Consider the following 25,598-nt stretch of genomic DNA (forward strand, 5'->3'; position numbering starts at 1 on the left):
GTTTTCAAGATAAAGCTAGTTTTTTGAAGAATTAAGGAATAAAGGGTTATTTTATGGTGGTCGGACGGGAAAGTGGAGCCGAGTCCACAAAAGATCAGCCATGATCTCATTGAATGGTGGAGCAGGCTCGAGGGGCCAGATGGCCTACTCCTGCTCCTAGTTCTTATGTTCTTATGTGAAGGGACAGGGAGTATTGAGGAGGCAAGGGGGCTGCAGATGGTGGGGGGATTAAATGTAGTGAGACATGAATCCAAAATCCCGGTTGAACAGGCTAGGAGAGTGGGCAAAGAAGTGGCAGATGGAAGACAATGTGGAAAAGTGTGAGGTTATGCACTTTGGGAGGAGGAATGGAGGTATCAATGTTTTTCTAAATTGGAAATGCTTCAGAAATTCGAAGCACAAAGTGATTTGGGAGTCCTTGACCACGTGCAGGTTCAGTTGGCAGTTAGGAAGGCAAATTCAATGTTAGCATTCATGGCTAGAGAGGTAGAATACAAGTATTTCTGAGGCTATAAAGGCTCTGGTCAGACCCCATTTGGAGTATTGTGAGCAGTTTTGAGCCCTGTATCTAAGGAAGGATGTGCTGCCCTTGGAAAGGGTCCAGAGGAGGTTCATAAGAATGATCCCTGGAATGAAGAGCTTGTCATATGAGGAGCAGTTGAGGATTCTGGGTCTGTGCTCGTTGGAGTTTAGAAGGATGAGGAGGAATCTTATTGAAACTTACAGGATATTGCGAGGCCTGGATAGAGTGGACGTGAAGAGGATGTTTCCGCTTGTAGGAAAAACTAGAACCAGAGGACACAATCTCAGACTAAAGGAACGATCCTTTAAAACAGAGATGAGGATGAATTTCTTCAGCCAGAGGGTGGTGAATCTGTGGAACTCTTTGCCGCAGAAGGCTGTGGAGGCCAAATCACTGAGTGTCTTTAAGACCGAGATAGATAGGTTCTTGATTAATAAGGGGATCAGCGGTTATGGGGAGAAGGCAGGAGAATGGGGATGAGAAAAATATCAGCCATGATTGAATGGCGGAGCAGACTCGATGGGCCGAGTGGCCTAATTCTGCTCCTATGTCTTATGGTCGTCTGGTTCTCTCCATGTCAGTGCGTTTTCTCCGGGTGCTATGGGTTTCTCACACAGACCACAAATGTGCAGGTTAGGTGGATTGGCCATGCTAAATTGTCCCTTAGTGTCTGGGTGGGATGATGGGGATATGGCGGGGATTGGACCTAGGTAGGGTGTTCTATCGGACGGTCAGTGCAGACTCGATTGGCCGAATGGCCTCCCTCTGCATTGTAGGGACTCTCTGATTCTGTGACGTGGTCAGTTCGCTTGTTCTCATTGAAAACCACAGAGAACAGTTTTGAGCAGAATTGACTGATGGAAATAAGGATATGATAGGTGAGGATGGTTGTAATCACTAAGGAGGCAGTATTGGGCAAGCTAATGGGGCTAAAGGTAGACAAGTCTCCTGGCCCTGATGGGATGCATCCCAGAGTGTTAAAAGAGATGGCTAGGGAAATTGTAAACGCACTAGTGATAATTTATCAAAATTCACTAGACTCTGGGGTGGTCCCAGAGGATTGGAAAGTAGCAAACGTGACACCACTGTTTAAAAAAGGAGGTCGGCAGAAAGCGGGTAATTATAGGCCGGTAAGCTTAACTTCGGTTGTAGGGAAAGTGCTGGAATCTATCATTAAGGAGGAAATAGTGGGGCACCTGGAGGGAAATTGCCCCATTGGGCAGACGCAGCATGGGTTCACAAAGGTTAGGTCGTGTCTGACTAATTTGGTACAATTCTTTGAGGACGTTACCAGTGCAGTAGGTAACAGGGAGCCAATGAATGTGGTATACCTGGATTTCCAGAAAGCTTTTGACAAGGTGCCACACAAAAGGTTGCTGCATAAACTAAAGATGCATGGCATTAAGGGTAAAGTGGTAGCATGGGTAGAGGATTGGTTAACTAACAGAAAGCAGAGAGTGGGGATAAATGGGTGTTTCTCTGGTTGGCAACCTGTAACTAGTGGGGTCCCTCAAGGATCAGTGTTGGGCCCGCAGTTGTTCACAATTTACATAGACGATTTGGAGTTGGGGACCAAGTGCAATGTGTCAAAGTTTGCAGACGACACTAAGATGAGTGGTAAAGCAAAAAGTGCAGAGGATACCGGAAGTCTGCAGAAGGATTTAGATAGGTTAGGTGACTGGGCTAGGGTCTGGCAGATGGAATTCAATGTTGCCAAGTGTGAGGCTATCCATTTTGGGAGGAATAACAGCAGAATGGATTATTATTTAAACGGTAAGATGTTAAAACATGCTGCTGTGCAGAGGGACCTGGGTGTGCTGGTGCACGAGTTGCAAAAAGTTGGTGTGCAGGTGCAACAGGTGATTAAGAAGGCTAATTGAGTTTTGTCTTTCATTGCTAGAGGGATGGAGTTCAAGACTAGTGAGGTTATGCTGCAATTGTATACGGTGTTGGTGAGGCCGCATCTGGAGTATTGTGTTCAGTTTTGGTCTCCTTTCCTGAGAAAGGACATATTGGCACTGGAGGGAGTGCAGAGGAGATTCACTAGGTTGATCCCAGAGTTGAGGGGATTAGATTATGATGAGAGGTTGAGTAGACTGGGACTGTACTCATTGGAGTTTAGAAGGATGCGGGGGGGATCTTATAGAAACATATAATACGGAGGCTGGAGATTGAGGGTGATTTAGAGATGTGGATCAGAAATTGGCTAGCTGAAAGAAGACAGAGGGTGGTGGTTGATGGGAAATGTTCAGAATGGAGTTCAGTCACAAGTGGAGTACCACAAGGATCTGTTCTGGGGCCGTTGCTGTTTGTCATTTTTATCAATGACCTAGAGGAAGGCGCAGAAGGGTGGTTGAGTAAATTTGCAGACGATACTAAAGTCGGTGGTGTTGTCGATAGTGTGGAAGGATGTAGCAGGTTACAGAGGGATATAGATAAGCTGCAGAGCTGGGCTGAGAGGTGGCAAATGGAGTTTAATGTAGAGAAGTGTGAGGTGATTCACTTTGGAAGGAATAACAGGAATATGGAATATTTGGCTAATGGAAAAGTTCTTGAAAGTGTGGATGAGCAGAGGGATCTAGGTGTCCATGTACATAGATCCCTGAAAGTTGCCACCCAGGTTGATAGGGTGGTGAAGAAGGCCTATGGAGTGTTGGCCTTTATTGGTAGAGGGATTGAGCTCCGGAGTCAGGAGGTCATGTTGCAGCTGTACAGAACTCTGGTACGGCCGCATTTGGAGTATTGCGTACAGTTCTGGTCACCGCATTATAGGAAGGACGTGGAGGCTTTGGAACGGGTGCAGAGGAGATTTACCAGGATGTTGCCGGGTATGGAGGGAAAATCTTATGAGGAAAGGCTGATGGACTTGAGGTTGTTTTCGTTAGAGAGAAGAAGGTTAAGAGGAGACTTAATAGAAGCATACAAAATGATCAGAGGGTTAGATAGGGTGGACAGTGAGAGCCTTCTCCCGCGGATGGAAATGGCTAGCACGAGGGGACATAGCCTTAAACTGAGGGGTAATAGATATAGGACAGAGGTCAGAGGTAGGTTCTTTACACAAAGAGTAGTGAGGCCGTGGAATGCCCTACCTGCTACAGTAGTGAACTCGCCAACATTGAGGGCATTTAAAAGTTTATTGGATAAACATATGGATGATAATGGTATAGTGTAGGTTGGATGGCTTTTGTTTCGGTGCAACATCGTGGGCCGAAGGGCCTGTACTGTGCTGTATTGTTCTATGTTCTATGTTCTATATAAGATTATGAAGGGAATAGATAGGATAGATGCGGGCAGATTGTTTCCACTGGTCGGGGAAAGCAGAACTAGGGGGCATAGCCTCAAAATAAGGGGAGGTAGATTTAGGACGGAGTGTAGGAGGAACTTCTTCACCCAAAGGGTTGTGAATCTCTGGAATTCCTTGCCCAGTGAAGCAGTTGAGGCTCCTTCTTTAAACGTTTTAAAGAAAAAGATAGATACCTTTCTAAAGAATAAAGGGATTCGGGGATATGGTGTACGGGCCGGAGAGTGGCACTGAGTCCACGAAGATCAGCCATGATCTCATTAAATGGCGGAGCAGGCTCGGGGGGCCAGATGGCCGACTCCTGTCCTAGTTCTTATGAAAAAAGGCTCTTGAGATATTTAAAATGTCTCAATCGATGTTTGGGGGGCCTGAAGTGAACAAGATAAATTCCCCAGAAAAAATACAGGAGATCGTAATGGTGGAAATGTGTGGAAAATATACCAACTTGTGTTTCCAAGACATTCCATGCATTCCCCAGAATCTGTGCTTGTAAGAACTCTAAACCTGAAAACCTGTCGAGACATGAACCAAGAATCTAGCTGTGGAGTATCATTAGGCATAGAGCAATCTGTTTATCAAGATGTTCAAAGGACCTTTGTAAGGCGTGCAAAGAAATGAAAGACCGTTTGATCCTGCAGCCAAATTTCAAATCCATTTGATAAAAGCAAATTACTGCAGATGCTGGAATCTGAAACAAAAGAGAAAATGCTGGAAAATCTCAGCAAGTCTGGCTGCATTTGTAGGGAGAGAAAAGAGCTAACAAAGCTTTGACAAAGAGTCATCGGACTCGAAACGTTAGCTCTTTTCTCTCCCTACAGATGCTGCCAGACTTGCTGAGATTTTCCAGCATTTTGTCTTTCGTTTCAAAACCATTTGTTCTGTGTCTGTAACTCTCAAATGGACAGGGGCCCAGGCGGACAACTGTGCAGAGCAACTGCAAATCCAAACACAATCTCTGAAAGGTTTCTAATGAATTTTATTCTGCTTTTTTCATATAGGGTAACAGTGGGCTAAAGCCAAAAGACAACGAACTCACTTCAAAACCCTGGCACTGGCCAGTCAATTATCAGGTAATAGACTTTCTACTGGCTGGCACTTGTTTTGTCAGAACAATGGCACAGAGTGGCAGCAAGCACAATTGTGTTAACCCGATACTGAGTATCTGGCTAAGTTCTCCAATTCCCCAATAAGGGGGGGTGGAGAGATCATGCTGGGGAGGATTGAATAAATTAAAGGTAAATGACGAGGCACTAGGTCAAGGCAGCAATAAAATTAATGAATAGGGCAGGAAGGGGCAGTGATTAAAAAGTAGAGTGTGTTGATATACAGGGCCAGATTGGAGGGTAGCTAATGTTACTACTTAAAAAGTATTTTTTTAAAATTTAGAATATCCAATTCTTTTTTTTTCCATTTAAGGGGTAATTTAGCGTGGCCAGTCCACCTACCCTGCATATCTTTGGGTTTTGGGGTGAGACCCACGCAGACACGGGGAGAATGGGCAAACTCTACACTGATGGGGACCCAGGCCCAGGATCAAACCCAGGTCCTCGGCGCCCTGAGGCAGCAGTGCTAACCACTGCGCCACTATGCCACCCTACTAATTCACTAATATGACAGTGGACTGACTGACATTTAAGGGGCTAGTGTGAACTAGAAGCTGTAAAATATTAATATTAGTTGAGAAATTAATGGGACTTGAACTAGATAAATCACCAGGACCTGATGGTATACATCCCAGAGTTAGGGTTAGGGTTGAAAGAGGTGCCTGTACAGTTGTATTGATGGTCACTTTTCAAAATTCTAAAGACTCTAGAATGGTTCTTGCAGATTAGAAGCAAATGTTAACCCCACTGGTTAGCCGAACATCAATAGTATGGAAAATACTGGAGCCTGTAAGAAAGGATGTGATAACGGGACACTTAGAAAATAATGGTAGTTTAGGCAGAGTCAGTGTGGACTTATGAAAGGGGAATCATGTTTAACTTAGAGGCTATAAACTAGCAGAATAGATGAGGGGGAAATGGTGAGTGTTGGATATTTATATTTTCAGAAAGCTTTTGATAAGGTTCCCCACAAGAGGTTAGTAAACAAAATTCGAGCACATGGGATTGAAAACTAAGTAATTGGCACAAAACCGAGTGTGGGAATAAATGGGTTATTGTCAGGTTGGCACTCTTTTGTAATAAATATTTTTATCGAATTTGATATTTGTACACTATACAGGAGGTAATTGAAATGGTTATTATTTACACTCCTCACTATTTCCTTGTGTATCCTCCTGGTATATCCCTGGGTTCTTCCTTGCTGCACCCCCCCCTTGTTCCTGTCTGCTTTGTATGGTCCTGTTGTCTCCTATTGGTCCCCCTGCACCCCCTTCCTATCCGTTATTGGCTTTGAACAGATCGTGGAACGGGCTGATGAATTGCTCCCACGCTTTGTGGAAACCGTCATCCGACCCTCGGATGGTGTATTTGATCTTCTGCAGATGGAGAAATTCCGACAGGACTGCCAGCCAGTCTGCAGCTGTGGGTGCTGCTGCTGATCGCTAGCCGAACAGGATTCTCCGGCGTGCGATTAGGGAAGCGAAAGCCAGGGCGTCGGCCCTCTTCCCCATGTGTAGTTTTGGCTGTTCCGATACCCGAAGATTGCTACTTTAAGTCACGGCTCCACCCTGACCCCCACATCGCCTTGGGGAAGGCTGTCCAGAACCCGACACGGCTGGAGCCTGTCCAGAACATGTGGACGTGGTTGGCCGGCCTCCCTGGCACCGTTCACACTTGTCCTCCGGGAAAAACCTGTTCATTCACGTTCTGGTTTGGTGCGCTCTCTGTGTACCACTTTAAACTGCATGAGGCTTAGCCTCGCCTGGGAGGAGGTAGAGTTGGCCCTGCTCAATGCTTCGCTCCAGAGTACCCACCCTACTTCTGTCCCTAGTCCGTCTTCCCATTTCTGTCTTGCTCCATCTAGTGATGTTCTCACCCTTTCTAAAAGTTGTCCATCCATGTCCCCACAGTTCCCCTTCTCCATACTGTCCATGTCCAGTAGTTCCTCCAACTGTGTCTCTCGGGGGCCTAAGGTACCTCGTCGTCTCCTTGCGGAGAACGTTTTTGATCTGTAAAAGTCGGAGTTCCTGTCCATTCGGTAGCTCCAGTCTCTCCGTCAGCTGGTCCAGGTTTGAGAGTCTGTCCCCCATGTAGAAAAGCCTAATCGCAAGCGTCCCCTCGTCTGTCTCCATTTCTTAAAGGTGGAGTCTAGCATGGCTGGTGGGAATCTGTGATTGCCGCAGTTGGGGGCCATGGTGGGCATTTCTGTTAAGCCGAAGTGCTGTCTGATCTGGTTTCAAGTTTTAGCATTGCTACCACCACTGGTTGGACGTGTACTTCACCAGGGGGATGGGAGCGCTGCCGTGGCGAGGGCTCAGAGGGTCATTCTGTACAGAGGACTCCTCGATCCTCACCCATTCCGTGCTCAGCTCCCTTACCCATCCCCTCACCCTCTCAGCTGTGGCTGCCCAGTGATAGTATTGCAAGTTTGGAAGGGCCAGGCTGCCCATGCTTCTCCTCCTCTGCAGTGTTGTCTTGGGATTTCCCCCCCCCCCCCCCCCACATCATTTTATCTATTCTTTGGAAAAAGGCCTTGTGGTTGGCACTCATATGACTAGCAAGGATGAGTGCTTGGCCCACAGCTGTTCATGATCTAGATCAACCATTTGGATGTGGGGATTAAATGCAATAAGAACTAGGAGCAGGAGTAGGCCATCTGGCCCCTCGAGCCTGCTCCGCCATTCAATGAGATCATGGCTGATCTTTTGTGGACTCAGTTCCACTTTCCGGTCCGAACACCATAACCCTTAATCCCTTTATTCTTCAAAAAACTATCTATCTTTATCTTTAAAAATTTTAATGAAGGAGCCTCTACTGCGTCACTGGGCAAGGAATTCCATAGATTCACAACCCTTTGGGTGAAGAAGTTCCTTCTTAACTCAGTTCTAAATCTACTGCCCCTTATTTTGAGGCTATGCCCCTTAGTTCTGCTTTCACCCGCCAGTGGAAACAACCTGCCCGCATCTATCCTATCTATTCCCAAATATTTCCAGGTTTTCCGATGACCCAAAACGAGGTGGAAGTTTGAGTTGTGAGGAAGATGTCTGTCTGCTGGAAGGGGATTTGGAGAGGCTAGTGGACAAACATTTGGCCAATGGAATGGAATGTGAAGAAATGTCAGATTATCCATTTGGTTGGAAATACAGAAATAGAGTATTTCTTAAATAGTTAGAGGCTGGAACTTGTGTACCTTGTTCATGAGTCACTGAAAGCTAACATTCAGATGCTGCAAGCATTTAAGAGGACAAGTGGTATGTTTTCCTTTATTACAAGAGGATTTAAATATAAGAGTAAAGATGCCTTACTGCAAATATCTAAAGCCGTAGTCAGACTGCACCCAGAGTATTGTGTGCAGTTTTTTGTCTCTTTACGGAAGGAAAGATGGACTTGCTATGGAGGGAATGCATCAAAGGTTTCCCAAACTATTTCCTGAAATGGAAAAATTGTCCTAGAAAGAAAAATTAGACTGTGCCTTTACCCTCTGGAGGTTAGAAGAATAAGAGCTCGAGAGGGCAGACGCAGGAAGGATTTCCCCCTGGTTGACGAGTATCTCTTCACTTCGAGGGTTGAGAATCTTTGGAATTATCTGCCCTTGAGGGCTGAGAAAGCTCAAGTGTTCAGTATGTTCAAGACAGAGATTGATAAACGTCTAGATATTATCATCATCATGTGATATGGGGGTACTGGGAATGGCAGGAAAGATTGTCAGAATATAAAGAACAGCAGAAAATTAGTAAAAGGTTAATCAGATTGAAGAAATTAGAGTATGAGAGGAAGCTAGTTAGAAATGTGAAGACGGATAGCAAGAGTTTCTACGGGTATTTAAACAGGAAAAGAGCAAGTAAAATGAGTGTCAGTCCCCGAGAGAGTGAGAATGGGGAATTAAGGACGATAAACAGGAAATGAAATAAACAAACATTTTTCCTCTGTCTTCACTATAGAGGATACCAAATCTCATTCCAGTAATAGCTGTAAATCAGGAGGTGGAAGGGAGAGAGAAACTTGGTGAAATTACAATTACTGGGGAAGCCTTATTGAGCAAGAGCTGTGGGCTGACAAGTCTCTGGTCGTGATGGACTTGGTCCTAGAGGTGGCTAATTAAGTAGTCGTTACTTTGCTGTTAATTTTTCAAAATTTGCTAGAATTTGGAATGATTCCATGAGGCTGGAAAGTGATGAGATTTTTTGCTCCGAGCATTGTCTGACTTTGGAATCCTTCCTGAAAAGATGTTAGAGGGCATTGAATATTTTTAGGTTAGAAGAGCCATACAGACTTTTGAAACTTTCACTCTGTTTCTCACTGCTGAGTTTATCTGTTTTATTTCAGATTTCCAGCACCTGCAGTATTTTGCTTTCATATTGATTCCCTTGCTGAACAAGAATCCAAGGCTCTCGATGGGAATATGGAATTAGAAATACAAACAGATTACACATGATAACAAATAGTGGAGCAGGCTGAAGGAGTTGAATGGCCTACCTCTCCTCCTATTTCATATGTTAGTGCTGGAAAGTAGTATTGAAATAAAAGAGTGGGCTCAAATGGCCAAATAACCTACTCCTGCTCTTATTAATCTCGTATCGAATGGCTCCTGCGGGATTGGCCTAAATATAATGTTTAAGTAACTCTCAATCTTTATTGAAAGTCTTCAATATCCATCACCAAGAGTAGCTTAGTAGAATCACAACTGACCGAGCTGGCCATGTTCTGAAGTTCCTAACTGCCAGACTGGATGTGTTCTTGCTGGTGAGGGAACCAACAAGAAGCAAAAAACAAATCTACTTGAGCTCATACTTCCCAATCTACCGGACAGATGCAGCTGACAATGCCAGTATTGTAGGAGTGATTGCTGCACAGTCCTTGTGGAGACAAAGTCCAGTCTTCACACAGAGGACATCCTCCATCGTGCTACATGGCACTACCAGCATGCTGAATGGATAGACTCAGACCAGACCTAGCAGCTCAAAACTGTGCATCTTTGAGGCTCTGTGGACCATAAGCAGAATTGTATACAACCTCAATCTGTCACCTCACGGCCTGGCATCTGCCTCAATCTACCTTTACCATCAAGCAAGCGACCAACCCTAGTTCAACAAGGAGTGTAGCAGAGCATGCCACAAGCAGCAAATGAACTGACAATGCAGGACGTGTGCATGCTAAACATCAGAAGCAGCCTGTGATTGACAGGATAAGCTATCCCACCAATCGATCAAATGAAAACTCTGCCGTTTTGCCATTTCCTGTTGTGAATGGTGGTAGGGAATTAAAGAATTCCACAAACATCCCCATCCCCATTCTCGATGAGGGAGCCCAGCACATCAATGCACAAGTCAAATGCGAGGTCATTGATGAAGCAGCTGAAGATGGTTGGGCCTAGGACACTACCCTGAGGAACTCCTGCAGTGATGTCCTAGAGCTGAGATGATTGACCTCCAACCACCACAACCATCTTCCTTTGTGCCAGGTATAACTCTCCAGTGGAGAGTTTTCCCCCGATTCACATCAGCTCCAGTTTAGCTCGGGCTCCTTGCTCCGTAGTCGGTCAAATGCTGCCTTAATGTCAAGGGCAGTCACTCTCCCCTCACCTCTGGCATTCAGCTCTTTTGTCCATGTTTGAACCAAGGCTGTAATGAGGTCAGGAGCTGAGTGACCCTGGCGGACCCCAAACCGAGCGTCCGTGAGCAGGTTATTGCTGAGTAAGTGCCACTTGATAGCACTGTTGATGACTCCTTCCATCACTTTGCTGATGGAGAGTAGACTGATAGGGCGGTAATTGGCTGGGTTGGATTTGTTGTGTTCAGGACGCGCCTGGGCAATTTTCCACATTGCCGGGTAGATGCCAGTGTTGTAGCTGCACTGGAACAGCTTGGCTAGGGATGTGGCAAGTTCTGGAGCACAAGTCTTCAGTACTATTGCCGGGATATTGTCAGGGCCCAGAGCCTTTGCAGTGTCCAGTGCCTTCAGCCGTTTCTTGATATCACGGGGAGTGAATCGTATTGGCTGGAGACTGACCTCTGTGATGCTGGGACCTCCGGAGGAGACCGAGACGGACCATCCACTCGGCACTTCTGGCTGAAGATTGTTGCGAATGCCTCAGCCTTGTCTTTTGCACAGATGTGCTGGGCTCCTCCATCATTGAGGACGGGGATATTTGTGAGGCTGCCTCCTCCTTGTGGGGCTGGTTTAGCTCTGGGCTAGACAGCTGGTTTGTGATGCAAAACAAGGTCAGCAGCGCGGATTCAATTCCCGTACCAGCTGAGAATTCTGATTTCTCCCTTTGTGTACCCAACAGGTGCCGGAATGTGGCGACTAGGGGCTTTTCACAGTAACTTCATTAATATGTAAGCTTACTTGAGACAATAAAGATGAGTATTATTATTATTTTCCAATGAATTGTTTAATTGTCCACCACCATTCACTGTTGGATGTGGCAGGACTACAGAGCTTAGATCTGATGAGTTCGTTGAGGAAACGCTTCGCTCTGTCTATTATTACTTGCTGTCTGTGCTGTTTGGCACCCAATTTGTAGCTTCACCAGGTTGACACCTCATTTCTCGGTATGCCTGATGTTGCCCCTCGCATGCTCTCCTACACTCTTCATTGAACCAGGGTTGAACCCCTGGTGGTAATGGTAGAGTGGGGGATATGCCGGGCCATGAGATTGCAGATTGTGGCAAGTGACATTTGTGCAACACAAGTGCCAGGCAATGACCATCCCCCCCAAGAAATAATCAAATCATCGCCTACAAGGCAATGAATGAATGAATGAAAATCGCTTATTGTCACAAGTAGGCTTCAAATGAAGTTACTGTGAAAAGCCCCTAGTCGCCACATTCCGGCGCCTGTTCAGGGAGGCTGGTACGGGAATCGAACCGTGCTGCTGGCCTGCCTTGGTCTGCTTTCAAAGCCAGCGATTTAGCCCTGTGCTGAACAGAAAGTCAGGAGTGTGGTGGAATACTCCCCACTTGCTTGGATGAATGCAGCTCTGTCAATACTCAAGAAGCTCAACACCATCAAAACAAAGTAGCCTGCTTGGTTGGCACCCATTCCACAAACATTCACTCCCTGCACCACCAATGCACCGTGGCAGCCATGTGTACTTAACACCTACAAGATGCACTGCAGTGACTCACCAAGTCTCCTAAGGCAGAACTTTCCAAACCCACAATCACTACCATCTAGAAGGACAAGAGCAGCAGATACCTGGAAACCCCACCACCTGGAGGTTCCCCTCCAAGTCACTCACCACCCTGACTGGGAAATATATCATCGTTCCTTCACTTGTCGCTGGGACAATATCATGGAAATCTCTCCCTAACAGCACAGTGGATGTACCTGCACCTTAAGGACTGCAGTAGTTCAAGAGGCAACTCACCACCACCTTCTGAAGGGCAACTCGGGATGGGCAATAAATGCTGGTCTGACCAGCGACGCCCACATCCCGTAAATGATTTTTTATATCGTCGTTCCTTTACTGTCGCTGGGGCAACACCCTGGCACGCCCCCCTAACTGCACAGTGAGTGTACCTACACCTCAGTGACTGCAGTTGCAGCAGTTTAAGAAGGCAAATCACCAGCACCTCCTCAAGGGCAATTAGGATGGCAACAAATGCTGGCCTAGCCAGTGACATCCACATCCCATAAAAATGAATTTGAAAGAAACCTGAACGTTCAGGCTTGGATTCGTAAGTGGCAAGTTACACTGGTGCCAGGCGATGATCATCTTCAGCAAGAGAGATTCCAACCATCTCCATTTGACATTCAATATCATTATCATCTCCAGGTCCCCCACCAAAATTCTGGAGATTATCGTTGATCAGAAATTGAACTGGACCAGATAAAAATAATTCTACAGGAGCAGATTAGAGACTGGAAGTTCTGTGGCGAATTGCAGACTTCTTGATTCCCCAAAGCCTGTCCACCATCTACAAAGCCCCAGTCAGGAGTGTGATGGAATACTCTCCACTTGCCTGGATGAGTGCAGCTCCAACAACACTCGAGAAGCTCAACACCATCCAGGCCAAACAACCTGATTGTTGGCACCCCATGAATATTCATTCCCTCGAGTGCCGACAAAGTCACAGCAGTGAATACCCATCTCCACATTTCACTGCAGCAACTCACCAAGCCTCACTAACAGCACCTTCTAGACCCACAAGTTCTACCAAGGACAAGGGCAACAGACCCATGGGACCACCACATGTTCCTCTCCAGGCCATGCACCATCTGACTTGTAAGAAATCACCATCTGTTGCTGGGTCAAAATCCTGGAACTCCCTTCCTAACCTACCCCAAATGTACTGCAGTAGTTCAAGAAGGCAGCTGACCACTTTGTCACTGGCACGGAGAGCTGTCAGTAATTGCTGGCCTTTGCTTGTGAAGCTCACGTTCTGTGAGCAAATGGAACTCAGCAAATCACATTCAGGCTTCTCCGTCCAGGAGGTGAAAAATGGGAAATGAAAATTGTGGAACTTGCACACAGTCGTCCAACTGGTAACTAACTAAATTCTCAAAAAAGTCAACATCATCTCTGTCTCTAAAAACCAAAGATTTAGACTGGGAGTTAGACTGGGAGTTAGACTGGGAGTTAGACTGGGAGTTAGACTGGGAGTTAGACTGGGAGTTAGACTGGGAGTTAGACTGGGAGTTAGACTGGGTTTTAGACTGGGTTTTAGACTGGGAGTTAGACTGGGAGTTAGACTGGGAGTTAGACTGGGAGTTAGACTGGGAGTTAGACTGGGAGTTAGACTGGGAGGGGGGGGGAGTCCCTTTATGAGTGGTTGGGGGGAGGGAGGAGGTGGGGGGAGTGTCCCAATGCCTGTGAGAGGGGGAGGGGGTGCCCCATGTCTGGGGGGGGGGGAGAGGGGGGAATGCCCTGACGTGTTGGGGGGGGGGGGAGTTTATTCTCCATGCGGATTGGGCACCCTTTACAGATGGCGTCCCGATCTCTGTGGAGTTGGCTCTATCAGGCCCTGCCAGGGTGCCACCGCAAGCCACGCTCCCTGGATTCATTGTGCGCAGAGTGTCAGAAAATCTTGCTCTCGAGGGAGTGCAGCGAAGGTTTACCAGACTGATTTCCGGGATGGCGGGACTGTCATATGACGAGAGATTGACTAGGTTGGGATTGTTCTCGCTGGAGTTCAGAAGAGTCCAGTCGGGGAACACTTCAGCAGTCGAGGGCATTCAGCCTCTGGTCTCCAGGTAAGCGTTCTCCAAGGCGGCCTTCAGGCCGCGCGACAACGCAGAATCGCCGAGCAGAAACTTAAAGCCAACTTCCGCAGGCATGAGTGCGGCCTCAACCGGGACCTGGGATTCATGTCGCAATACATTCATCCCCCACCATCTGGCCTGCGAAATCCGACCAACTGTCCTGGCTTGAGACAATTCACACCTCTTTAACCTGGGGTTACCCCTATCTCTGGATCGGTAAAGACTTAATTACCTGCAAATGCTCACATTCAAAGTATCGTGTTTCTGGAACCTACCTCTTCTTTCACCTGAGGAAGGAGCAGTGTTCCGAATGCTAGTGATTTGAAACAAACCTGAGGGGTAAGTCTTGCCTCACAAGTTTGATTGTATTCTTTGAGCAGTTGATGTCGTATACATGGATTTTAGTAAGATGTTTGATAAGGTGCCCCATGATCGGCTCATGCAGAAAGTAAGGAGGCATGGCATCGAGGGAAATTTGGCCGATTGGATCAGTAACTGGCTATCACATAGAAGACAGAGGGTGGTGGTAGATGGTAAATTTTCATCCTGGACTCCAGTCACCAGCGGTGTACCACAGGGATCAGTGCTGGGTCCTCTGCTATTTGTGATTTTTATCAATGACTTGGATGATGGAGTTGAAGATTGGGTTAGTAAATTTGCTGATGACACCAAGATTGGTGGAGTAGTGGATAATGAGGAGGGCTGTTGTAGGCTGCAAAGAGACATTGATAGGATGCAGAGCTGGGCTGAAAAGTGGCAGATGGAGTTTAACCCTGATAAGTGTGAGGTGATTCATTTTGACAGGACAAATTTGAATGTGGATTACAGGGTTAACGGCAGGGTTCTGAAGAATGTGGAGGAGCAGAGAGATCTCGGAGTTCATGTCCATAGATCTCTGAAAGTTGCCACCCAAGTGGATAGAGCCTTGAAGAAAGGCTACAGTGTGTTAGCATTTATTAACAAGGGGATTAAGTTTAAGAGCCGTGAGGTTATGCTGAAACTGTACAAGACCATGGTTAGACCACATTTGGAGTATTGTGTGCAGTTCTGGTCACCTCATTATAGGAAGGATGTGGAAACATTGGAAAAGGTGCAAAGGAGATTTACCAGGATGCTGCCTGGATTGGGAGGGTAGGTCTTATGAGGAAAGGTTGAGGGAGCTAGGGCTTTTCTCATTGGAGCGAAGGAGGCTGAGAGGTGACTTAATTGAGGTGTATAAGATGAAGAGAGGGACAGATAGAGTGGACGTTCATCGACTCTTTCCTCGGGTGGATGTAGCTGTTACAAGGGGGCATAATTATAAGGTTCATGGTGGAAGATATAGGAGGGATGTCAGAGGTAGGTTCTTTACTCAGAGAGTGGTTGGGGCGTGGAACGCACTCCCAGCTATGGTAGTGGAGTCGGACACTTTAGGAACTTTCAAGCAGTTATTGGATAGGCATATGGAGTGCACTAGAATGACTGGGAGTAGGTTGATTTGATCTTAGTTTTAGACTAGTTCGGCACAACATCGTGGGCCGAAGGGCCTGTACTGTGCTGAACAGTTCTATGTTAGACTTTAACCTGGTGTTGTAAGATTTCTTACTGTTTTTCTTCAGTTGTAGGGCTCTGAACTTTTACACAATTTGAACTATATATTGCTATTTCCTTACTTAACTTCAAATTTTGAGGTTTTTCTGAATGGAACAGTCTATGCAATGTGATTGTTGGCCTGCTCGGCCTTGACTGTGTCTTGTTTTCACAGGGCCTCCGTTTCTCCGGGACGAATGAGACCGAATATAGAGTTTACTTATTGGGGAATCCTGTAAGTGTTCGACAACAGCCTATTGAATAAAACGTCTAATTTCTAGCCTCCCCAATAAGCCGGCACTGTTAGATAGCTATCCAGCAAGATATTGCTTTGCCGAGTGTCATTTTGATAAATCGTAGCATATATCGGGGTGGCACAGTGGTTAGCACAGCTGGCTCACAGTACTAGGGACTCGGATTCAATTCCAGCCTTGGCTGACTGTGTGGAGTTTACACTTTCTCCCCGTGTCTACGTAGATTTCCACCGGGTGCTCCCATTTTCTCCTCCAGTCCAAAATGCGCAGGTTAGGTGGATTGGCTATGATAAAATTGCCCCTTAGTGTATAGGGATCTGCAGATTTTGTGAGATTGCGGGGATGGGAGTGGGCCTAGGTCGGGTGCTGTTTCAGAGGGCCGGTGCAGACCTGATGGGCCAAATGGCCGACTGCACTGGTTCTATAAGAAAGTCTGTGCCAGTTCTTTGGTAGAGGCATCCAATTAGTCCCACTTCCATGCCTTTTCCCCGTAGCTCTGCAAAGTTTTCAATATAAATTGGACAAGTTGCTTTGTATGCTACGATTGAATCTAATACTGAATCCTATTGAAACAGTGCATTGCAGATCACAACAACTTGCTGTGTTTAAAATAATATACTGTTCGGTCATGTCACCTTTGATTATTTTGCAAATTACCTTAAATCTCTGATCTCCAGTTCCTGACCCTTTTGCAATTGGAAACAGGATCTCCTTTCCTCCATTAAACCCTTTGTGGGTTTGAATGCTTCTATTACATTTTCTCTTGGCCTTCTCTAGGGAGAACAACACTAGTTTCTTCAATGTCGCTACGTAACTGAAGTCCTTCGTCCCTGGTGTTCTAGTAAATCACCATTTCACCCTCATCACGGCTTCTTTATCCTTCCGAAGGTGTGATGTCCAGAATACTCCAACTACGTCTAACAAGTGATTTATAATGGTTTACTGTAGCTTCATTGCTTCTGTATCCTACATCTCTAATAATAAAGGCAAAGATCCCATATGTGTTTATTTAGTAGCTTTCTAAATTATTGTGGATGCTGGAAATCTGAAATAAAATCAGGAAATGGTGGAAATACTCAGCTGGTTTCGAGAGAAAAACATTTAACGTTTCAGGTCGATGATCTTTCATCAGAACTGAGAAAAGTTTGAAATGTTTTGAACTAGTGACGGGAGGCTGATTGCATGTCTTTTATTTCTTTATTGTCCCATTGCCACTCCCTATGTAATTTTAATTTCTCCTGCCTTCCACCTTATCACAGATCTTCCCTCTTAATCATTTTTCAACCCTCCTTTCAGATGCTCAAACCTGTTATGGTAGTTTCAAAATGAATAATTTTAGTGTGATGACCATTTTGTCGTCTTATTGTTATTTAGCATAATAAACTTAACATGGTCAGAAGCCATTTTGAATTAACCTAGCAGCCATTTTAAAAAAAGCTAACCCAGCCAGATCAGTTAAATAGATAGCCTGAATTGTGAGGCCGTTAAAGAATAAACAATTAATTAATAGATATATTAGTAAGTCTGGTAATATAACTTTCAACACAAATTTATAATGTTTTATAATTGCATGATTTTTAGTGTACTAATAAATTATAGAATTGTAAAATGCTGTTTCCCAGGCTGAAAAGATAAGATGAAACATTCAAGACCATTGTTAACCTTGACTGACTGAATGAATAGGACTTTATTCAGGTTGTCTGAATTATAAATTGATGGACAGTTATGTTAATCAATTATTGTTCAACACTTGGGCTAACTCAAGATAAGTGATTTGGCTTGAAAGAAACCATTGTCATAAGGTTAAGACAATATGCATAATTAGCTAAACCAATGGTAATAAATTATACACCAATTGGCTATTTTGAATAACCTGGTTAAGATTGGCTTAAAACATCTTTAAGGTGTAAAATAAAAATCCCAAACAGTCATCTTTGTTAACAGAGCAGATAGAGAGAAACTATACCAGTTTGTAAAAGGATCCAGAACGACATGGCACAGATTTAAAGTGATTTGCAAAAGTGAGGTGAGAAAAACATTTGTCCACAATGAATGTTTTGGGTGTGGAATGCTCTGCCTGGAAGTGTGGTGGAGGCAGGTTCAATCGAGGCATTGAAGAGGCCATTCGATGATTACTTGAATAGACACAATGTGCAGGGGTACAGGGAAGGCCATGGAAATGGCATAAAGTTGTGATGCTTGTTTAGAGAGCTGGTGCAGAACAATAGGCCAAATGGTGGTTCCTGTGGCCTAATAATTCTGTGATTCTATGTTATTATCCACATTTTCAGAACTATCTCTTCACACCTTTGTCTGGTCAGCCAAGGAAGGTGGTGAGAAGTCTGTTCAATTGGTAAAGAATAAAGAACATTACAGCACAGGAACAGGCCCTCCGGCCCACCAAGCCTGCACCGATCCAGATTCCTTATTACACCTACTACCTATTGCCCAGACAATCTGTATCCCTCCATTCCCCACCCGTTCATGTGTCTATCAAGATAATCTTAAACGTTGCGATTGTGCCCGCCTCCACCCCCTCCACTGGCAACGCGTTCCAGGCACCCACCACCCGCTATGAAAATCTTTCCCCGCACATCTCCCCTAAACTTTCCCCCTCTCACCTTGAGCCTCTGCCCCTTGTAATTGAATCTTCCACCCTGGAAAAAAGCTTCAGGAAAATTTTATCCTCTTACTGTTAATTGACACTTAGATTTTTATCTTTCTGACTTGTTACTTTTTGCAGTTTTACTGGTTAAACTTTCATTCTTGCCAGATTGTTAAGTCTTGTGGAACCTAATGTGATTTACAATTTGGGAGTTATTGCAAACAACCTTGAGACTATTACACTTCCAGCTTTTCCCAGTTTTAATGGAAGTTTACAGACTGCTCCTTTCTCTCGATATGCTGTCAGACCTGCTGAGTATTTTCAGCATGTTCTGTTTTTATTATTCCTTTCTCACGGAATCATGCCATCACCTTTCTTTAAAAAATACTTTATTAAAGATTTCAGAAATAACACACATGATCTAAACTGGAACACAGCTCTGGAAATGACTCATACAGGGTACATTTGGAAATGATTCATTCAGGGTACATTTGGAAATGATTCATTCAGGGTACATTTGTCGAGCAAATAAGACAAAAGATCAGAGGGGGAAAAAGCAACAAATGCCACATCTAACCTCCCCATAACATCCCTAGTCCCACAACCAAACCCTAACCCCCCCCTCAATAACCAAACCCTAACCCCCTCCTCAATAATCAAACCCTAACCCCCTCCTCAGTAACCAAACCCTAACCCCCTCCTCAATAACCAAACCCTAACCCCCTCCTCAATAACCAAACCCTAAGCCCCTCCTCAATAATCAAACCCTAACCCCCTCCTCAATAATCAAACCTAACCCCCTCCTCAACAGCTGATACAAAGAACAAAGAAAATTACAGCACAGGAACAGGCCCTTCGGCCCTCCCAGCCTGCGCCAATCCAGATCCTTTATCTAAACCTGTCTTCTATTTTCCAAGGATCTACTTCCCTCTGTTCCCCGCCCGTTCATATATCTGTCGAGGTGCATCTTAAATTATGCTATCGTGCCCGCCTCTACCACCTCCGCTGGCAAAGCATTCCAGGCACCCACCACCCTCTGCGTAAAAATCTTTCCACGCACATCTCCCTTAAACTTTCCCCCTCTCACCTTGAAATCGTGACCCCTTGTAATTGACACCCCCACTCTTGGAAAAAGCTTGTTGCTATCCACCTGTCCATACCTCTCATAATTTCGTAGACCTCAATCAGGTCCCCCCTTAACCTCCGCCTTTCCAACAAAAACAATCCTAATCTACTCAACCTTTCTTCACAGCTAGCACCCTCCATACCAGGCAACATCCTGGTGAACCTCCTCTGCACCCTCTCTAAAGCATTCACATCCTTCTGGTAGTGTGGCGACCAGAACTGCACGCAGTATTCCAAATGTGGCCTAACCAAAGTCCTATACAATTGTAACATGACCTGACGACTCTTGTACTCAATACCCCGTCCGATGAAGGCAAGCATGCTGTATGCCTTCTTGACCACTCTATCGACCTGCGTTGCCACCTTCAGGGTACAATGGACCTGAACTCCCAGATCTATCTGTACATCAATTTTCCCCAGGACTCTTCCATTGACCGTATAGTCCGCTCTTGAATTAGATCTTCCAAAATGCATCACCTTGCATTTGCCTGGATTGAACTCCATCTGCCATTTCTCTGCCCAACTCTCCAATCTATCTATATTTTGCTGTATTCTCCTCGCTATCTGCAACGCCACCAATCTTAGTATCATCTGCAAACTTGCTAATCAGACCACCTATACCTTTGTCCAGATCATTTATGTATATCACAAACAACAGTGGTCCGAGCACGATCCCTGTGGAACACCACTAGTCACCTATCTCCATTTTGAGACACTCCCTTCCACCACTACTCTCTGTCTCCTGTTGCCCAGCCAGTTCTTTATCCATCTAGCTAGTACACCCTGAACCCCATACGACTTCATTTTTTCCATCAACCTGCCATGGGAAACTTTATCAAACGCCTTACTGAAGTCCATGTATATGACATCTACAGCCCTTCCCTCATCAATTAACTTTGTCACTTCCTCAAAGAATTCTATTAGGTTTGTAAGACATGACCTTCCCTGCACAAAACCATGCTGCCTATCACTGCTAAGTCTATTTTCTTCCAAATGTGAATAGATCCTATCCCTCAGTATCTTCTCCAACGGTTTGCCTACCACTAACGTCAAGCTCACAGGTCTATTATTCCCTGGATTATCCCTGCTACCCTTCTTAAACAAAGGGACAACATTAGCAATTCTCCAGTCCTCCGGGACCTCACCCGTGCTCAAGGTTGCTGCGAAGATATTTTGTCCCTCGCTTCCCTCAGTAACCTGGGATATATCCCCTCCAGACCTGGGGACTTATCCACCTTAATGCCTTTCAGCATACCCAAAACGTCCCCCTTCCTTATGCCGACTTGACCAAGAGTATTTAAACATCCATCCCTAGCCTCAACATCCGTCATGTCCCTCTGCTTCGTGAATACCGATGCAAAGTACTCATTAAGAATCTCACCCATTTCCTCTGACTCCACGCATAAATTTCCTCTTTTGTCTTTGAGTGGGCCAATCCTTTCTCTAGTTACCCTTTTGCGCCTTATATACGAATAAAAGGCTTTGGGATTTTCCTTAACCCTGTTAGCCAAAGATATTTCATGACCCCTTTTCGCCCTCTTTATTGCGCGTTTGAGATTTGTCCTACTTTCCCGATATTCCTCCAAAGCTTCATCAGTTTTAAGTTGCCTAGATCTTATGTATGCTTCCTTTTTCATCTTAGCTAGTCTCACAATTCCACCCGTCATCCATGGTTCCCTAATCTTGCCATTTCTATCCCTCATTTTCACAGGGACAAGTCTGTCCTGCACTCTAATCAATCTTTCCTTAAAAGACTCCCACATTTCAAATGTGGATTTACCCTTAAACAGCTGCTCCGAATCCACATTCCCTAGCTCCTGCCGAATTTTATTATACTTGGCCTTTCCCCAATTTAGCACTCTTCCTTTAGGACCACTCTCGTCTTTGTCCATGAGTATTCTAAAACTTACGGAATTGTGATCGCTATTCCCAAAGGAATCACCGACTGAAACTTCAACCACCTGGCCGGGATCATTCCCCAATACCAGGTCCAGTATGGCCCCTTCCCGAAGTTGGACTATTTACATGCTGCTCTAAAAAACTCCTGGATGCTCCTTACAAATTCTGCTCCATCTACGCCTCCAACACTACATGAGTCCCATTCAATGTTGGGGAAGTTAAAATCTCCCATCACGACCACCCTATTGCTCCTACATTTTTCTGTAATCTGTCTACATATTTGTACCTCTACATCACGCTCGCTTTTGGGAGGCCTGTAGTAAAGTCCCAACAATGTTACTGCACCTTTCCTATTTCTTAGCTCTACCCATATTGCCTCAGTGCTCGAATCCTCCATCGTGCTCTCCTTAATCACAGCTGTGATATCATCTCTGACCAGTAATGCAACTCCTCCACCCCTTTTACCTCCCTCTCTATCCCTCCTCAAGCATCCCCCTGGGATATTTAGTTGCCAGTTTTCACCTTCCCTCAACCAAGTCTCAGTAATACCAATAACGTCATATTCCCAGGTACTAATCCAAGCCCTACATTCATCTGCCTTACCTGCTACACTCTCGCATTGAAACAAATGCACCTCAGACCACTTGTGCCTTTGCGTTCATCATCTCTTCCCTGTCTACTCTTCCCCTTAGTCACATTGAGTTTATTATCTAGTACCTTACTGGCTTTAGTTGCTGCCTCTTTACTGACCTCTAACTTCCTAATCTGGTTCCCATCCCCCTGCCACATTAGTTTAAAACCACCCCAACAGTGTTAGCAAAAGCACCCCCTTGGACATTGGTTCCAGTCCTGCCCAGGTGTAGACCATCCGATTTGTAATGGTCCCACCGCCCCCAGAACCGGTTCCAATGTCCCAAAAATCGGAAGCCCCCTCCCTCCTGCACCATCTCTCAAGCCACGTATTCATTCTGACTGTTCTTGAGTTGCTACTCTGACTGTCTCGTGGCACTGGTAGCAATCCTGAGATTACTACCTTTGAGGTCCTACTTTTTAACTTATCTCCTAACTCCCTAAATTCTGATTGTAGGATCTCATCCCGTTTTTTACCTATATCGTTGGTGCCTATATGCACCATGACAACTGGCTGTTCACCCTCCCCCTTCAGTATCTCCTGCAGCCGATCTGAGACATCCCTGACCCGTGCACCCGGGAGGCAACATACCATTTGGGAGTCACGTTTTCGACCACAGAACGCCTGTCTACTCCTCTTACTGTCTCTGTCTCTGCCTCTCTCTGTTCTCTCTCTGTCTCTCTCTGTCTCTGTCTCTGCCTCTGTCTCTGCCTCTGTCTCTGCCTTTCTCTGTTCTCTCTCTCTCTCTCTCTCTCTCTCTCCTCCCCACCCCCCACTCCATCCCCAGTCCTCGCCAACCATAGGATTTCCTCCACCAGGGATGGCTGCGGCACCTGGGGAAAAACGAGGCAAGCTCCACAAACGTAAGTCGTGCAATTGAAAGGTGAGCCCCTGATAGTTGGAAAATTCCTCCCAGCTAGCGAACCGCCCCTCCATAAACAGGTCCCTAAAGCACTTAGCCCTTCCCTTAAAATTCAAATTCAAACCCAATGGCGCAAACAAATGGTCACCGAATATAGGGGCCAATAATGACATGGCCCTCAGCTTGTCATGTTGTCTGAACTACCACCATAATCTTCAAAGTAGAATCACCACTGGGTTTGAGGTCTTCTTCGCTGGAGAGAGTGGGAGAGGTGGCATCACGAGATCCCAGAGCTGTACCCCTTGCACAAACTTGCACCCCTCCTCCCCCTTATAGCATCTGACTCCATGTACCATCCCAACACATTCCCTAATAATACAGGAGGAAATTGGGTAGCGCCAAGCTCCCCTACTGCTGCCCCCTCTGGTGATACCCTGAGGATTGTTGAATATGTGTAGTGCTGTGATTGAGTTAGTTTGCGACTGTTTGGTGATGTAATATCAGTCTCTGGAAATCCTCCTGATCTGTCACATTGTTGGTGAATGTTTTCCAGATGTCAGTCTACCAAATAGAATCAGTGTTTGCAGCACAGAAAGCGGCCGGTCGCCTCACTGTGTCTCTGACAGCCATCAAACCTATATATTCTGATCCCATTTCCATTGTCCATAGCTGTGGTACTTAAGTGCTTATCTCAATGCTGCTTAATGTTGTGAAGGTTCCCAACTCTACCACCCTTTCAGGCAATAAGTTCCAGATTCTCACCACCCTCTCTGCATGAAAAGATTTTCCACAAATTCTCTCTAAATCTCACGCCCCTTGCCTTAAATCTCTGCTCCCTGGTTACTGATCCCTCTTTCAGGGAAATCATTCATCCCTTTCCACCCTATAATTTTGTACAGATTAATCTGGTCTTCCTTTAGCCTTCTCTGCTAAGGAAACAACCCCAACCTGACCAGCCACTCTTCATAGCTGAAACTCTCCAGCCCAAGCAACATCCTGGTGAATTTCCTCTTCGTCCTTTGAAATGAATAAGAAAATTGCTTATTGTCACAAGTAGGCTTCAAATGAAGTTACTGTGAAAAGCCCCTAGTCGCCACATTCCGGCGCCTCTTCGGGGAGGCTGGTACGGGAATTGAACCGTGCTGCTGGCCTGCCTTGGTCTGTTTTAAAAGCCAGCTATTTAGCCCAGTGTGCTAAACCAGCCCCTCTTTCTAGTACAGTTGGTGGCTGGGGCCTAACGAGCGTTTTATAATCTCCCTGCTCACATACTCTGTTCCTTGACTAAATCAGGCAAGTATCCCTTTGTGACCACCTTCTCCACCCGTCCTGCTGCCTTCAGGGACCTTTGAACATGCTCACCAAGATCTGTCTGGTCCTTTCTATCGTCCTGCAGTTCATTGTATATTCCCTTGCCTTGTTCGTCCTCCCAAAATGTATCACCAGCCCAAAAGTAAGCAATTCTTTGTACTCCGACTAACTATGATTTTTTGTGCTCAGGTAATTTGGTGGCTGAATCTGTCCAGCCTTATTCTCTACATGATTCTCTTAAGCATTGCAGCTATCTACTTGCAACGAGGATATAAGCCATCTCCATGTGTTAGAGGTCAGTAAACCAATAAATTGCTGCATTATCACATCCAGCGCCATTTCAGTGTTGAGAATCTGGCCGGGTGGCGGGGAGGGTGTGAATCTGGCCGGGTGGCGGGGAGGGTGTGAATCTGGCCGGGTGGCGGGGAGGGTGTGAATCTGGCCGGGTGGCGGGGAGGGTGTGAATCTGGCCGGGTGGCGGGGAGGGTGTGAATCTGGCCGGGTGGCGGGGAGGGTGTGAATCTGGCCGGGTGGCGGGGAGGGTGTGAATCTGGCCGGGTGGCGGGGAGGGTGTGAATCTGGCCGGGTGGCGGGGAGGGTGTGAATATGGCCGGGTGGCGGGGAGGGTGTGAATCTGGCCGGGTGGCGGGGAGGGTGTGAATCTGGCCGGGTGGCGGGAAGGATGTGAATATGGCCGGGTGGCGGGGAGGGTGTGAATATGGCCGGGTGGCGGGGAGGGTGTGAATCTGGCCGGGTGGCGGGGAGTGTGTGAATCTGGCCGGGTGGCGGGGAGGGTGTGAATATGGCCGGGTGGCGGGGAGGGTGTGAATCTGGCCGGGTGGCGGGGAGGGTGTGAATCTGGCCGGGTGGCGGGAAGGATGTGAATCTGGCCGGGTGGCGGGGAGGGTGTGAATCTGGCCGGGTGGCGGGGAGGGTGTGTATGTGTGGTCCCAGCTATCCTGGCACAAGGAAGACGGGGAAACCCAGCTCCTCTAGCACTGGAGAGGGTGGTGGATGACGATATAGAGATTATGGAAAAGGATCAGAAAGAAGCCATTAGGTTGCCTACAACAATTTTTATATAATCTTTCAAGTAATAAAATGTCCCATGACACTCCACAGGATAAACCATGTAACACTGAACCATAAAGGAGATGTTAGATTAAAAATCTTGGTCAAAGTGGTAAATTTTCAGCAGAGACACAAACAAG

At 46.1% G+C, this 25,598-nt stretch overlaps 1 protein-coding gene across 4 annotated transcripts in view; it reads left to right on the top strand.

Moving 5' to 3' along the window:
- pomt2 (protein-O-mannosyltransferase 2) overlaps nt 1-25,598 on the top strand; it is a 196,266-nt gene that overhangs the window by 149,632 nt on the left and 21,036 nt on the right. For all 4 annotated transcript variants that reach the window (XM_072494489.1, XM_072494497.1, XM_072494499.1 and 1 more), the window contains 3 exons: nt 4,823-4,894; nt 15,879-15,938; nt 24,577-24,682. In XM_072494489.1, coding sequence (XP_072350590.1) covers nt 4,823-4,894; nt 15,879-15,938; nt 24,577-24,682 — 238 coding nt within the window. The remainder of the gene's footprint in view (nt 1-4,822; nt 4,895-15,878; nt 15,939-24,576; nt 24,683-25,598) is intronic.

Source organism: Scyliorhinus torazame, chromosome 2 (genome assembly GCF_047496885.1).
Source record: "Scyliorhinus torazame isolate Kashiwa2021f chromosome 2, sScyTor2.1, whole genome shotgun sequence".
In the NCBI taxonomy this organism is placed as follows: Eukaryota; Metazoa; Chordata; class Chondrichthyes; order Carcharhiniformes; family Scyliorhinidae; genus Scyliorhinus; species Scyliorhinus torazame.